The sequence below is a fragment of the Perognathus longimembris genome, chromosome 4, assembly GCF_023159225.1.
Source record: "Perognathus longimembris pacificus isolate PPM17 chromosome 4, ASM2315922v1, whole genome shotgun sequence".
Classification (NCBI taxonomy): domain Eukaryota; kingdom Metazoa; phylum Chordata; class Mammalia; order Rodentia; family Heteromyidae; genus Perognathus; species Perognathus longimembris.
In genome coordinates this window covers 46,170,333-46,183,712 of record NC_063164.1, presented here as the reverse complement: position 1 = coordinate 46,183,712, position 13,380 = coordinate 46,170,333, and the positions used below count along the sequence as shown (strand labels likewise).

General features: G+C 34.8%; 1 protein-coding gene across 1 annotated transcript in view; it reads right to left on the bottom strand.

Annotated features, from left to right (window-relative positions):
- The window catches only part of Ttn (titin), a 285,277-nt gene that overhangs the window by 156,291 nt on the left and 115,606 nt on the right, over positions 1-13,380 (bottom strand). The window contains 15 exon segments of the mRNA XM_048345167.1: positions 2,395-2,502; positions 3,335-3,436; positions 3,730-3,807; positions 4,200-4,280; positions 4,430-4,510; positions 4,730-4,813; positions 6,956-7,042; positions 7,447-7,527; positions 8,730-8,810; positions 9,028-9,114; positions 9,666-9,743; positions 9,902-9,979; positions 10,364-10,423; positions 10,866-11,270; positions 13,171-13,224. Of these exon segments, the coding sequence (XP_048201124.1) occupies positions 2,395-2,502; positions 3,335-3,436; positions 3,730-3,807; positions 4,200-4,280; positions 4,430-4,510; positions 4,730-4,813; positions 6,956-7,042; positions 7,447-7,527; positions 8,730-8,810; positions 9,028-9,114; positions 9,666-9,743; positions 9,902-9,979; positions 10,364-10,423; positions 10,866-11,270; positions 13,171-13,224 (1,545 nt within the window).

The following is a 13,380-nucleotide window of genomic DNA, read 5'->3' as shown; positions in this document are numbered from 1 at the left end:
TAAATTTTAACAATAACCCAACAATCCAGACTGGATGGTTGTAAAGTGGAAATGTACTCTTGACATTTTAAAACTGAATCACAGGATGTTTATTTTCAAGTTGGGGGGAGGGTACTTAAGTAGAAGATTCAGAAGATTTCACGTGATTTTGAGCATTTGTGTATAAAATTAGTTATAGAATAGAAAGGTCAAATTTAAAACACCTGTGCTCTTTAGAATGAAGGTAAGTCTAATGAGCTACCCATCTTTTCAGCTTAATAAAGATATAAAAATATCATAGAATGCCTCCTTGTCCTATGGTCAGTCTATCTATCTATCTATCTATCTATCTATCTATCTATCTATCTATCTATCTATAATCTATCTACCTACCTACCTACCTACCTATCTATCTTAGTGGTACTAGGGTTTAAACTCAGGGCCTCATGCTTCCTAAACAGTGCTCTTACCACTAAGCCATGCCTCCAGCCATGATTTTTGCTGGCTACTTTTTAGATAGGCATACATTTGATCTACCTGTGTTAGGCTTCTTGGTATCTGGGGTAGCAGCCATGTTACACTGCATCTTGCTTTTTATTGAGGAAGAGTTTCTAGAACTTCTTTTTTTTTGCCTTTCCCAGCCTCAGATTGCCATTCCAATAATCTCATCCTTCTAAGTAGATGGTATGAGAGGGATGAGCCACCAGCACCTGGTTGGCTTACACTTTTATTTAAGAGTATGAAACATTGACTTACAGTTGTAACTTAGAGCTATAGATTATACTGTACAAAAAAAAACAACAACTGAGAGTACCCCAAGAATTAAGGAATGAGAACTTTCATTATACACATGTTACATTTTGTTTTTACAAAATACTTGGAAAAGAGTCTTTTCAAATCGACTGATTTTTGACTATGCCCAACATCAAGGACTCTTCCAGGAAGCACAAAACAGGTAGGCTTCTTCTTGGGAGTTGTGCTCCATCCAGATATATTCTAAGCTATTCCATTAAGACTGAATCTTAAATTTCCAAGTAGAGAAAGGGAGGGTTAGAACCTTTTATGAACCAGAGATGTACTTGAAGATATCTAAAGGCACTACAATACTACTTATATTTCATTACAAAGAAAATTTGTTATGTAATTCACTTCTTTTCCTCTAAAGCAGAGCAATATTAGTACTTTCTTAGGAATGTATTTTTAGATATATAGGTTTAGCAAGAATGTTGGATTTTAGCAGAGAATTCAGTGATATCTTAATTCACTAAAGAGATAGACCAATGAAATGAAGTTGGATATTTGAATCCTTAAATGATATTGAACTAGCATTGTATGTGTTGAAATATCTGAGTTTGACCACAGGTACAACAGAGTTATTTATTCCATATGGGAAACAGAGGGAATGCTTTGTAGCCAGTGTTTCAGAATCATGACTTCTATAAAATAATGAGGCATTGTGTTTCCTTGTTCATTTAAAAACTGTGATTAAGGACACATTAATAACTTATGAAATCCATTTGATGGATTCTCACTTGAAGTTTTAAGTCAAAAACTAGAAACAATCAAAATATATCAGGGTAATATTGTTTTACAAAACATTGTCTCAGATATGCTTGTGTGTATACATATAAGTGTGTGCAGGATTATAATGTAAAATATATTCCTTATGTGGACTGTGGTAAAAATATATTTGACAAAAACTGTTTAGACATTGGATAACCAAGATGATAAGTCCTGTCTCATGTCATGATAGGATATATGCACAAACACATATATACAATGTATATACACACACATACACATATATAAAATTTCCCTATGTAGCCAAGAAAGTATACATTTAATCTACCCTGGTGTAATGTTCCTGAATCTTTTTCCAAATTACATTTTTATTATTATAAATTACATATTTATTATTATTTTATACCTACAAAATAATACAAAAGGGTTTGTCATTCTATACTTAATCTTGTGCTCAGATTAAAAGATATAGTTTAGCTAAGTACCAGTGGCTTAAACCTGTAATCCTAGTTACTCAGGAGGGTTACTCTGAGGGTTGAGGCTCAAAGCCAGGTGGTACAGGAAAATCTGTGAGACTGTTATTTCCAATTAACCAACAAAAAATTGGAAGTGGAGATGTGGCCCAAGTGGTATAGAGGCAGTCATGAGCAAAAAAGCTCAGGGACAACATCCAGGCCATGAGTTCAAGCCCTGGGACCAGTAGACACACACACATACACACACACATGCACAAGCACATACACGCACACACACGCTGTGCAAGAACAATAAGGCCAGAGGATGATCTCTGAGCTACTGTTTAGTAGTCTGATTAGCAATCTGTGAAAGAGAATGCCTCATCAATACTCTAGCTTATTTGCTAGAAATTATCTCTAATTTATTTGCATCTTTTACCTTCATATTCTATGATCTCTGCTTGTTCTTCTTCCTCCTCTCTTTCCTCTTCTCTATAAATGGAAATGGATACTCTTTCCTCTTCTTGGGAGTAACTCCATTCCTCCTCTGTGGATATGTTTAAAAGATAAGATTGGGCTGGGCATCAGTGGCATACTCCTGTAATCCTAGCTTCTCAAGAGGCTGAGATCTGCAGATCACAGTTCAAAGCCAGCGCAGGCAAGAATGTCCATGAGATGCTCATCTCCAATTAACCACCAAAAACAAGCCGCTAGGCCCTGAATTGAAGCCCCAAGTGCAGAACACACACAAAAAAGATTGAGCAGAGTGCCAACAGTTTATGCCTGTAATCCTAGTTACTCAGGAGGCTGAGATCTGAGGATCGTGGTTTGAGCCAGCTTGGGCAGCAGTCTGTGAGACTTATCGCTAATAAACTACTCAGAAAAAACTGAAGGTGATGCTGTGGACCAAGTGCTAGCCTTGTGCAGAAGAAACTCTAGGACAGGGCACAGGCCCAGAGTTCAAGCCCCAGGATTGGGATTTGGGGAAGGGGAGAATAAGATTTGGATTTAAGTTCAACATTCTTGCATTCACTGCCGATGTATTCTATCTTCTGGCATAGTATATCCTCTTTGTAAGAAGAGGGCTGATTGAAGATAAGGGTTGTGTAGCCCATGACAGAGAGAGAGAAGTTCTCATTAAGTCTCAGTGAACCAATTTCCAAAACAATGTATATTTAGTACCCTATTCCCTTTCTTAGAATGACTCAAGATCAATGTAGGCACAAGACTATTGCACAAAGCTACACAGATAGACACATTCCAATACCAACACAAGGGCAAATAACAGATAAGGACAAGCGACAAGGAAAACAATCACATTGAAAGAAGAGTTTTTCAGAAACCCCAACTCATTCCTCCCCTCACTTCCGGGGCTGTACCTTCATGCTGCATGACTTCCACTCTCTGAGGAACGGTAACAGATAACTTTTCTTCCGCAACAAGTCTTTTTTCTTCTACGACAGTTTTCTTAGAAACTTCAGCTTTAAGGAAAGTATTAAAGTTGAAGTTTTAAAAGGAAGAATTTCAACCAGTCTCTTTCTCTTCAGGTTGAGGAAGATTTACATAGATCACTTTCTCCAGTGGAATGGAAAAAAGACGCAGTCTTTTGCAAATATATATATATATATAAAATATATATATTTCATAAATATATATATATATACCAAAATATCTCAGAAGCAAGACAACAGGTCAATACAAGGAGACACTGGACAAATGAAGAAAGAATTCATATGCTAACAGATGACCATCAGGGGACAGAGACGAATCCTACCTCTGGGAGGAGGAGCTTTCTTAGTGACAGGAGCTGGCACTGGAACTTTCTCCTCTGGGACAGGTTTCTTAGGCAGAGCTGGCATTTTAAAAAAATAGTATGCACATTCAGAGATTCAGTGTTTTCTCACTGAAGCCAAACACAGAACACACATTTACACCTACAAGGCATTCACATCACAAACCTAACAATATCCTTACACGTAGTTATTACATAGAGACAGCTCTTGGAAAGATGGAATGACAAGGGCTGGGGATATAGCCTAGTGGCAAGAGTGCCTGCCTCGGATACACGAGGCCCTAGGTTCGATTCCCCAGCACCACATATACAGAAAATGGCCAGAAGCGGCGCTGTGGCTCAAGTGGCAGAGTGCTAGCCTTGAGCGGGAAGAAGCCAGGGACAGTGCTCAGGCCCTGAGTCCAAGGCCCAGGACTAGCCAAAAAAAAAAAAAAAGGATGGAATGACAATACCTTTCGGTGGTGGGGCTTCTTCCTCTCTCCGAGGAACAGGCCTTTTTTCATCAGGAACTTTCTTCTTTGGTATTTCTGGCACTTAAAGAATAGTGTGTGATTTTAAAAATTGTATACCCCAAGATGCAAAACAAATGAGAAACAAGACTGGCAAGGCTATTAAAGATGTCATGCAATCAAAGAGGCTTGGGGGAAAGACAAGGTTATTTCATGGAGATGGGATTAAGTACCTGCAGGCGGTGGAGATTCCTCTCTTTGAGTAATGATGGTTATTTTTTCTTCTGTGACAACTCTCTTCTGTACTTCAGGAACTTGAAAAGACATTTTTTAAATAAATGACTTTATCTTTTCCAAAGTGGCCAAAGCATAGTTATTTTGTAAGAAAATAGACAGGTGAACAACCACTTGGGTTGAGTTCTCTCACATCATAAAACATTCATTTTGAATAAAAACAAACTCAACAGATGAACACAGAAAGTTTGCACTCAAGACGTAAACATGGGCCTTGTTTAATAAGCAAGTCACCCTACCTTTAGTTGGGGGTGCTTCCTTTTTCTTTGCCACTGGAACAGGAATCTTTTCTTCAGGGACAGGTTTCTTTGCCAGCTCTGGGACTTAAAGTTTAGAATAATTTGTTAGTTCACACATACTTCATCTCAGTGAATAGACTATGGGAATCCACAATCTTTGTGTGTTGTATTAATGTCATAAATTACCTATGCATCAGCAAAATAAAAATTCAGAGCATTTATAATGTTATGAAGGTCATGGTAAAATAAATGCCACAAATAATGTTTTAGAGACATTTAGACAAAGTATGTATGTATATGAAAATATATATTACATTATGTATAATTTACTTATATGTTGGTATGTGATGAAAACAACTAGCATTTTATAAACAATGTACAGTATGGACAGTACAGACATTATATACATAATGACAATGGATTTAAGACTCTTTAATCCAAGTACTATAAAGTAATAAAATAGTTGTAGTTATCCTCTCTTATTCTGTTTTTTTTTTTAATTTTTTGATTGTCTGTAGTGTAGGCAAAACACAGGAAGTGATAGAGCAGAGGTTTCAATATGATCAAAGGCTTTTTGTGAGGATATTTATATAACTAATAGACTCTATAGTTCTCTAATAGACTCTATAGTTTCATCAGTACTGTGGTATGAAATCAGGACTACAGGTTTCTTGAGCTAGTGCTCTATCAAAATTGAACCAAGCTCTAAGACCATTTTTGTTTTGGGTTTTTTTTTTTAATATAAGATATACTAGCTTTGTCCAGGGCAGTCTCAGATTACAATTTTGTCTCCACCTCTTCAGTAGCTGGGGTTATAGGCATATCATTCTCCTTATCCTTAGGCTCTACAATTTCAGACAAATTCTCTTACCCTAAAACTGTTCATAGTGGTTTGATTTATCTATGACCATTATTGATGGGGTTAATTTGTTAAATGGAAGATGAATTTAACCCTATGTATTCCTGGAAATAACTGTACTCATTTAAAAATAGATATTGGCAGCTTTCTGAACCCCTGAATTTATATTTGTGTTTGTAGTATTTTGTATAATCAAGTAGATGTACATTTGTACACAAGTATATGTATATATATTTACACACATACATAATATTGTCTATGTAAGCACCATCTGTACATATCTATACATATGTTACTATGATTTTTGTTTTCATTAGTAAAATAAAATACCTGCTTCTTCTTTGGAGGTTACAAAGTCTATTTCAAATGGCATTGGCTTGATGAATACGATTTTCATATTTAAGGGTTAGATAATAAAGGATCATTTTTTTCAACTATATGATTGAAAAAATGGTCCATATTTCTGAATGAGCAAAGTTTTAGAAAGAGAGAAGCAGATATGATTCAGAAAGAAAAAAAAACAATCAGGCAAAAGGTAATATTTTTCAAGACTAAGATTTTTGCAAGACAGAAAAGCTCCAAATCAGATGGTGCTGAGGTCTTGCTGTTTCTCTCTCAGTAACTGATCAGATGTGTGAAATTGGAACTTCATTCTTTAGTAATTGACCAAATGTGTGAAATTTGGAGCTTCACTCCTTAGTAATGTTTTTTTTCTCACAAATAAAGAAACAAACAAACAAAAAACCCAAAGCAATTAGTTACTGAAATAACTTGGCAACACATTAGAAATGAAACTAGCTAATCATAAAATTTCATCATCACTGGAAATAATGAAATTCAATTAATATCTCAAGAAACTTGGTGAAAATAAATATAAAAAAAATCTCAGTGTTCTCTGTTACTGAAGACTTGCCATTATTGGCTTGGAAGAAGTGTGGCAGTTTCTCTAGTTGGCATTCCCTTCTGCCAAACACTCTTCAGTTGTCCTTGTCTTACAACCTATCTGTTTTCATGAAGAAGGCACATATGCATATGATAAATAAAGAATAATGTATTTTCTTCTTCCTAGAAAAATGTCTTGCAGAAGACAAATTTCACAAATCTTTCTCTAAAAGAGGGAAGATATTAAACATTTAAGATACCAGTTTGACATAGCTATTCTTTTTGATAATAATACTTTTAAGTGTTGCCTTAGGAATATTCAGCACTATTCGTAATCTATTTCAGGAGGACAACCCCAAAGAGGACAAACATGAAAAACATGAGAAGCCTGTAAGAGACACAAACAAAGGATAGCACAGTGCATCTGAAGACCATGCGAAGCCAAGAGCTGGGCAAAGGGTCTCCCCATTGTCAGTGCGGTGTACCTTTTGGGGGAGCTGTAGGTTCTTTCTTTGTGAGTACAGGAACTGGTTTTTTCTCTTCTGGCACAGGTTTCTTGGGAACCTCAGGAACTTTAAATATATCATTGTTGAAAAAAATGGTGAATATTTTAGTCTCCTTCTGAGACACTTAAGATTACATTCAAGCATTATTCCTCCGTAAGAGTGCAAGAATTAAAAAGTAAATTCATATACTCTACTAAGGATAGAAAGAAATGGTAAAAATACAACAACACCGTGTAGACATTACACTTATTACAGAAAGCAGATCAATACCCAGGGAGGATAGTCTGCCATGAAAAACTGCTACTGCTATTCATGCAACACATTGCTACAAATTAGTGAGATCAATACACATAGAATTAAATGTTCTACTGATGGTTTAGCAATACTGTTTTGAAGACACATAAACCATAGAGGCAAAAGAGGCACAAAGATGGAAGCTAAGAGCTATCTTTTCAAAAACATGATTCTACCTTTGACTGCTGGGGGTTCAACTTTTTTAGGAGTGGGAACAGGAACCTCTTCTGGAATTGCCTTCTTAGGAGGCTCAGGGACTTTAAAAAGAAACATATATATTATTTTTTTTTTTTAGCAAATGTGCATCTTGTAAGACTTAGAAATAAAGAGTAGACATTCCCCTTTTATACTAATGAAATACAAGAAAATTATGAGTTAGAATCTATGGTAAATGGAGATGCCTGGATGGCTAATTAGAAAGATGTCAATAACATTTGTCTCTTTGCACTACAGGAGATTCTACTTGCTCAGGAACAAGTGGGTTGGGAGCACCCCTTCTTCAGAGGGGCAGAAGCTGCTTTTTTTGGAGACCCATGATTTGATGAACATAAGTCATTTTGAAGGGAGCCTTTTAGCAATTTTACTTTCTCATAATATAACTTTTGATTCAGATGGATTTGACTTTTTTTTCATTTTTGTAGCATTTCTTTATAGAATTGGGTAAGTCTCCTGATAAGGCAGTTAGTTACATGAGAACAATCACATTAGATTATATGAATTTTTTAATCCTAAATGTTTACATTTAAATTTTAGCTAGGAGAGAGCGGAGGGAGCCTTGGTATATAGCAGTTACTATAACATTCTATAGTGGTGTAAATGCTGTTATTGAGTTACTAGTGTGACTTCCTTGTCTTGGACTTGGAAAGACATGTGCATGTACTATTTTTACCACATAGACAAAGACACAAACCACCTCAGAAACACCTGTGATGGTAAAATGCAGAAAATGAGGAAGTAGAAAGGTTTGAATACTTATTAATTTACTTAACTATACATTAATACAATTTACAATATACATTAATACAATTTAACTGTGTGTTTGTGTGTGTATGTGAGCCATTACTGGGGCTTGAACTCAGGGCTCACATTCTTAACTTGACATTTTCTGCTCAAAGGCTGATATTCTACCATTTAGCCATAGTACTGCTGCTTCTAGGGTTTTTTTTTTCCTGGTTAATTGGAGACAAGAGTCTCATGGGCTTTTCCGTCTGGATCAGATCTCAGATTTCAGCCTCCTAGTAGGTAGGATTATAGGCATGAGCCACCAGCATCCAGCAAATTTAACTTTAATATATTAAATTTTAAATTATTAGCTAACAAAATTAACAACTTTAATTTGGCTAAAAGTATTTTTGAAAATGTAATCCTAGATTCTGGTGAGCTGGTATGAAGTGGCTCCAGGACACTGTATCTTCAGTATAATTAAAAAATGGTTTTTTAAAATAATGGATACCAATACCTTTAGGTGGTGGTTCAATCTTTTTAGAAACAGCAACATGAATTTTCTCTTCCGTCACAGTTTTCTTTTGTACTTCAGGGACTTAAAAAATATACATTTCAATTACTGATAAGCCGTGTTGTTGGTGGCCATTGTAATTTTTAAAGCTACCAATATTAAGTCAGAGACAAACATGAAATGAAATGATGACAGAGAATAAATTACAAGGAGACAGTTATACACACATGCTAGATAAAAAGAGGATAAAAATTTATCTACAATTTTCCATTTGAGTCCCCAAGTTCAAATTTGCCTATACCTGTGACTGACACCTCCTCCTCTGTGTGTGAAGCAAAGAACATCTTTTCTTCTGAAATAACCATCTTCTTTGTGTGCACAGCTGGTACTTTAAAGAGAGCATTTCACATTAGTATTTCTTCTTCTAGGATAAGACATCAAATGAGACACATAGTACAATGTAAGTCTTTAGACACAGAATAAGCAGGTTAATGTGAGAGGTCAAGAAGAGACTTAGTATTGACAAGGAAACAAATCATGGACTAAGAACACATGCAGCCTCTATAAGTTACTGTTAAGTCAGAATCAAATAGACACAACTTCTTCACACACAATGTGGTACTTTTCCAAATCCACTAGGATTTTGTCATATGAAACAAAGGATGGGAACTATAAGATGCAATGGAATCCATTGCATAGTAATGTTAGAAGGCTGTTCATTCCATATGAAACCTCCTTGAATAAGTAATATGTAAGCAAAGCTAAAAAATAGATTATTATTATATGCTTTCAATTATATTTATGCACAACTCCACATCAAATTGGTATCCTAAAATGTTATTTTGATAGTGATCTGTGAAGCATTGATTAATATATGTACAGCTGTCCATATGTATAAATAGTATTTAAAATCTGTAGCTGAAAGACAAAGATGTATACCTTTTACTTCAATAATTTCTTCCTGTACTGGAGTCCGGGAAGGTTTTTGTGGAACAATCTTCTTAGAAACTTCAGGTACTTAAAAAATATGTACAAATATATTTGTATTGTAAAGGATATTACTTTTCACAAATGGTACAAATAATTTAGAGGACTATAAAAACTAATGTGAGTATATGTCAGCAAACAGATTACTTGTGTAAATGATAGTAGAAATACTTTAAATGATGATATACCTTTGGTGACTTGAACTTTTTCTTCCTCCATTCTTCGAGATGTCTTTTCAACTTTTTCAACTACTGGCTTCTTTACAACTGCAAGCATTTTAAAGAAATTGCAGTGTTTTTAGAATTTCTATTAAAATTCTTCCACTCTCTCTACAGACACACACATCTATTTGTAGATCTGTATAATTTTTTTAGAGAGAGATAAAGTTGATGTGCTAAAATTCAAGTACAAATTACTGTAATCAAATTTCTTAGTTGTATTTTTTAAAAAAAACCATAATGTTCATTTATTATCTTTTTAATTAAATGAATTAGATAGAAGATCTTAAGAAAAATATTCATGGATACAATAAAGTTTAGAGAAGAAGTTGTGCCTATTGGATTTAACTGGTGATTCATATATCTTTGTCAAACAAACCATGATAATGATGTTGATGTACTGATCTATTTAAAATCATTTCAATGACATACCTTTAGGAGGTGGTGCTTTCTTCTCTGGCACTTTTGCTGGAATTTTTCTCTCATGTAATTCTTTAATAAAAACACAATGTAAAGAGAGGTGCTTAAATCAGTTGGTTCTAATAATATGTATTAATTGTTAATGATCAAATTTAAGAATAACGTCATGTAAAGAATTGGAATGGGTAGCATATTATTATTACTCCTGTTGCTGAGTTTCAAAGAAGAACAAGTAGAGATGCAAATTATACTTGTGGACATTGAACTTCTACACTAGAACAGCATTTGGAATTTAGTCTTAGCAATAGGACTAAATATTAGGCAATTTACGTCAAAGCATGACAGGAATTCTGAAGAAAATGACTGTTTTGAAGTTCAATGACTTTTAAAGACTTCTAAGCACAAAAATTGAATTTTTTTTCTCTTTCATATCTACCGCAAATCAGTTTAATAGTATAATGAGCTGAGCAAAACTGTGGAAAAGAGGGAGACAAGTAATCCAATGTATACATACCTTCATGAACCTCCTTTTGAACTTGAATGACTTGTGTTTCTTGGTAAGATTCTTCCCACTCTTCCTCCCCTTCATCATAACCTTCTTCCCTTTCATAATATTCTTGCCCTTCTTCAAAGTCTTCTTCCCATTCCTCATGAACTTGCTTTTTAGCTTCTACCTTGATCTCTTCATAGTCTTCATCTGGCTCTTCATAATAGGGCTCCTCGGATGGCTCCGTGTATGGTTCCACTTCCAGTTCCTCATAGGGTTCGTCCCAAGGTTCTATGTAAACTTCCTTTTTCTCATAGACTGCCTGCTTTCTCTCGTACACAGCCTCTCTTTCTTTCTGAACCTCCTTCTTCCTGGTTATGGTTGTTATTTTTACTTCTTCGGCCTTAGAGGTTACATCAATAATTTCAGGAGCTGGAAGGAACAAAGGAAAGAAAGAAGGAAGGAAGGAATATAAGTTATAAGAATATAGGTCAGTTATACTAATTGCATCAATTCAACTGCTTTATGAAATAAGATCAATACAATAGATAATTCAAACAATATTGAGTATCTCAGATCTTATATTGAAATTTTGAATGTTTTTCTCTGTATCGATTCTAATTAAGTTTTTATTAACTGTGGAATACAACAAAGAGTATCTACAAAGGTGATAAAAGTAAATTAGATGTATATTTGGAAATAATGAAGCTCTATAAAATTTAAAAAGGAGGACACAAAAGAGTATAGAGGGGGTAAATATGATCAAAGCATATTATATGCATATGTAGAAAATAACATATGTAGAAAATAACAATATGTAGAAAATATGTAGACAATATGTAACAATATGTAGAAAATAACAATATGTAGAAAATAACAATGAAACTCCCTTGTACAATGCAAATAAAAGAAAATCAATTAATTTGAGGAATTTTTCAGTGTAAAGAACATGGAGTCAATAAATAGTATCAAAAGGACACACAATCATATTCTTATAGCAACTTCAGTTTGTTGAATTCCTGGTAACTTCCCTTGGAATATTTTAAGATTTGATAATTTCATGTTTCTATGTTTAGTTTTCATTCAAGGCTCAAATTATGCACACTATCACATTTCTTTTTGAACCTACATTACATTTTAAATTATTTTTTTTGGTTATGTTTTAGACAGCGTTTCCTGCTTTCTGTCCTGGACTGCTTTAGGCTCTGATCCCCCTACCTATACCTCTCACACAGCTGAGATTATTAGCATATACTATAACCTCCTGCTTGTCCCTTGAGGTGGAGTTTTGCTCATTTGTTTTGCCTGGACTAATCTTGAACCACAATCTTCCTATCCCTACACTACATTTTTGGCTGTTGAATAGGCCCTCTACTGACACACTGTGGACTAGTTATCTGACTAGGGAGTCAGTTTAATAATATTTAAGATTAACCAATTTAATTCATTTTTTATTTAAAAAAATTTATCTATAAATGGTTGTAGAAAGGAGTTGCCACTTAAAGCAGTTTATGAATACAATGCATCTTGATCAATCTCACCCCTTTCAACATCCTCACCCATCCATCCCCTACCTACCCCTTCTGTCAACAATTCTTACTTTTGTAGGATATACATGGAATTACTGACTGCATTTTTCCCTCTGTTCTTCATTTGTCTAACCCTTCCCCTTTGATCTCACCCCACTCCTTTCAAGTACCCACTTTCTGGGATTTATTTTGTTAAACTTTACTCTGCCTTTCTAAGGAATTTTTGAATTCTCCCTTGAATCTACCATATTTCAGTCAATATACTTGCAAGCATTTGCATACTATCCAATGTATTTACTTATAAGTTTATGAGCTAATTCTAGCTTCCACATAGAAGGGGAAACATACATCATTTGTTTCTTTGGACTTAACTTACTTAACTAAGCATAATTTTTCCAGGTTTTCCTTTTCTTTACAAATGGTACAATATCGTTCTTTATAATGGATGAATAAACTTCAATTGTTTACGTGTGTGTGCATATATGTGTGTGTGTGTGTGCGTGTGTAATGCTACCATGATTTGTAGCTTCCATAAAATTTGTGCTGAGTACAATGTTAAAACTAAGAAGTAAGATATAAGCATTTTCTCTCCGGTCTTCACTGCTTCTCTCCCTACCTCTCAACTGGGATGGGAGTGATGAAATAGCCACTTGTTACTTACTGATGCTCATTTTCATCTTGATACAGCAGAGGAGGAAGGCTCTATAAGTTTACAATCAGTGGGAAGTCTAACATTTAAGTTGCAGAAATCAGGTCTCACAAGTAAACAGAAAAAAAAAGTTACATAAATTTTTACAATTTACCTTCTGCAGGAATCAAGGTAGTAGGAGGCGGGGGCTTCTTGACAACCTCTGGAACTTCAAAAACATAAAGTGCACATTTAGTTCTAGCTCATATAAGGTTTAGTGTTTATCAGTCCTGGGCATTTCTCTTAAAATTTTCTCTGTGTGTGTGTGTGTGTGTGTGTGTGTGTGTGTGTGTGTGTGTGTATGCATGTTTGTGTTTGTGTGTTC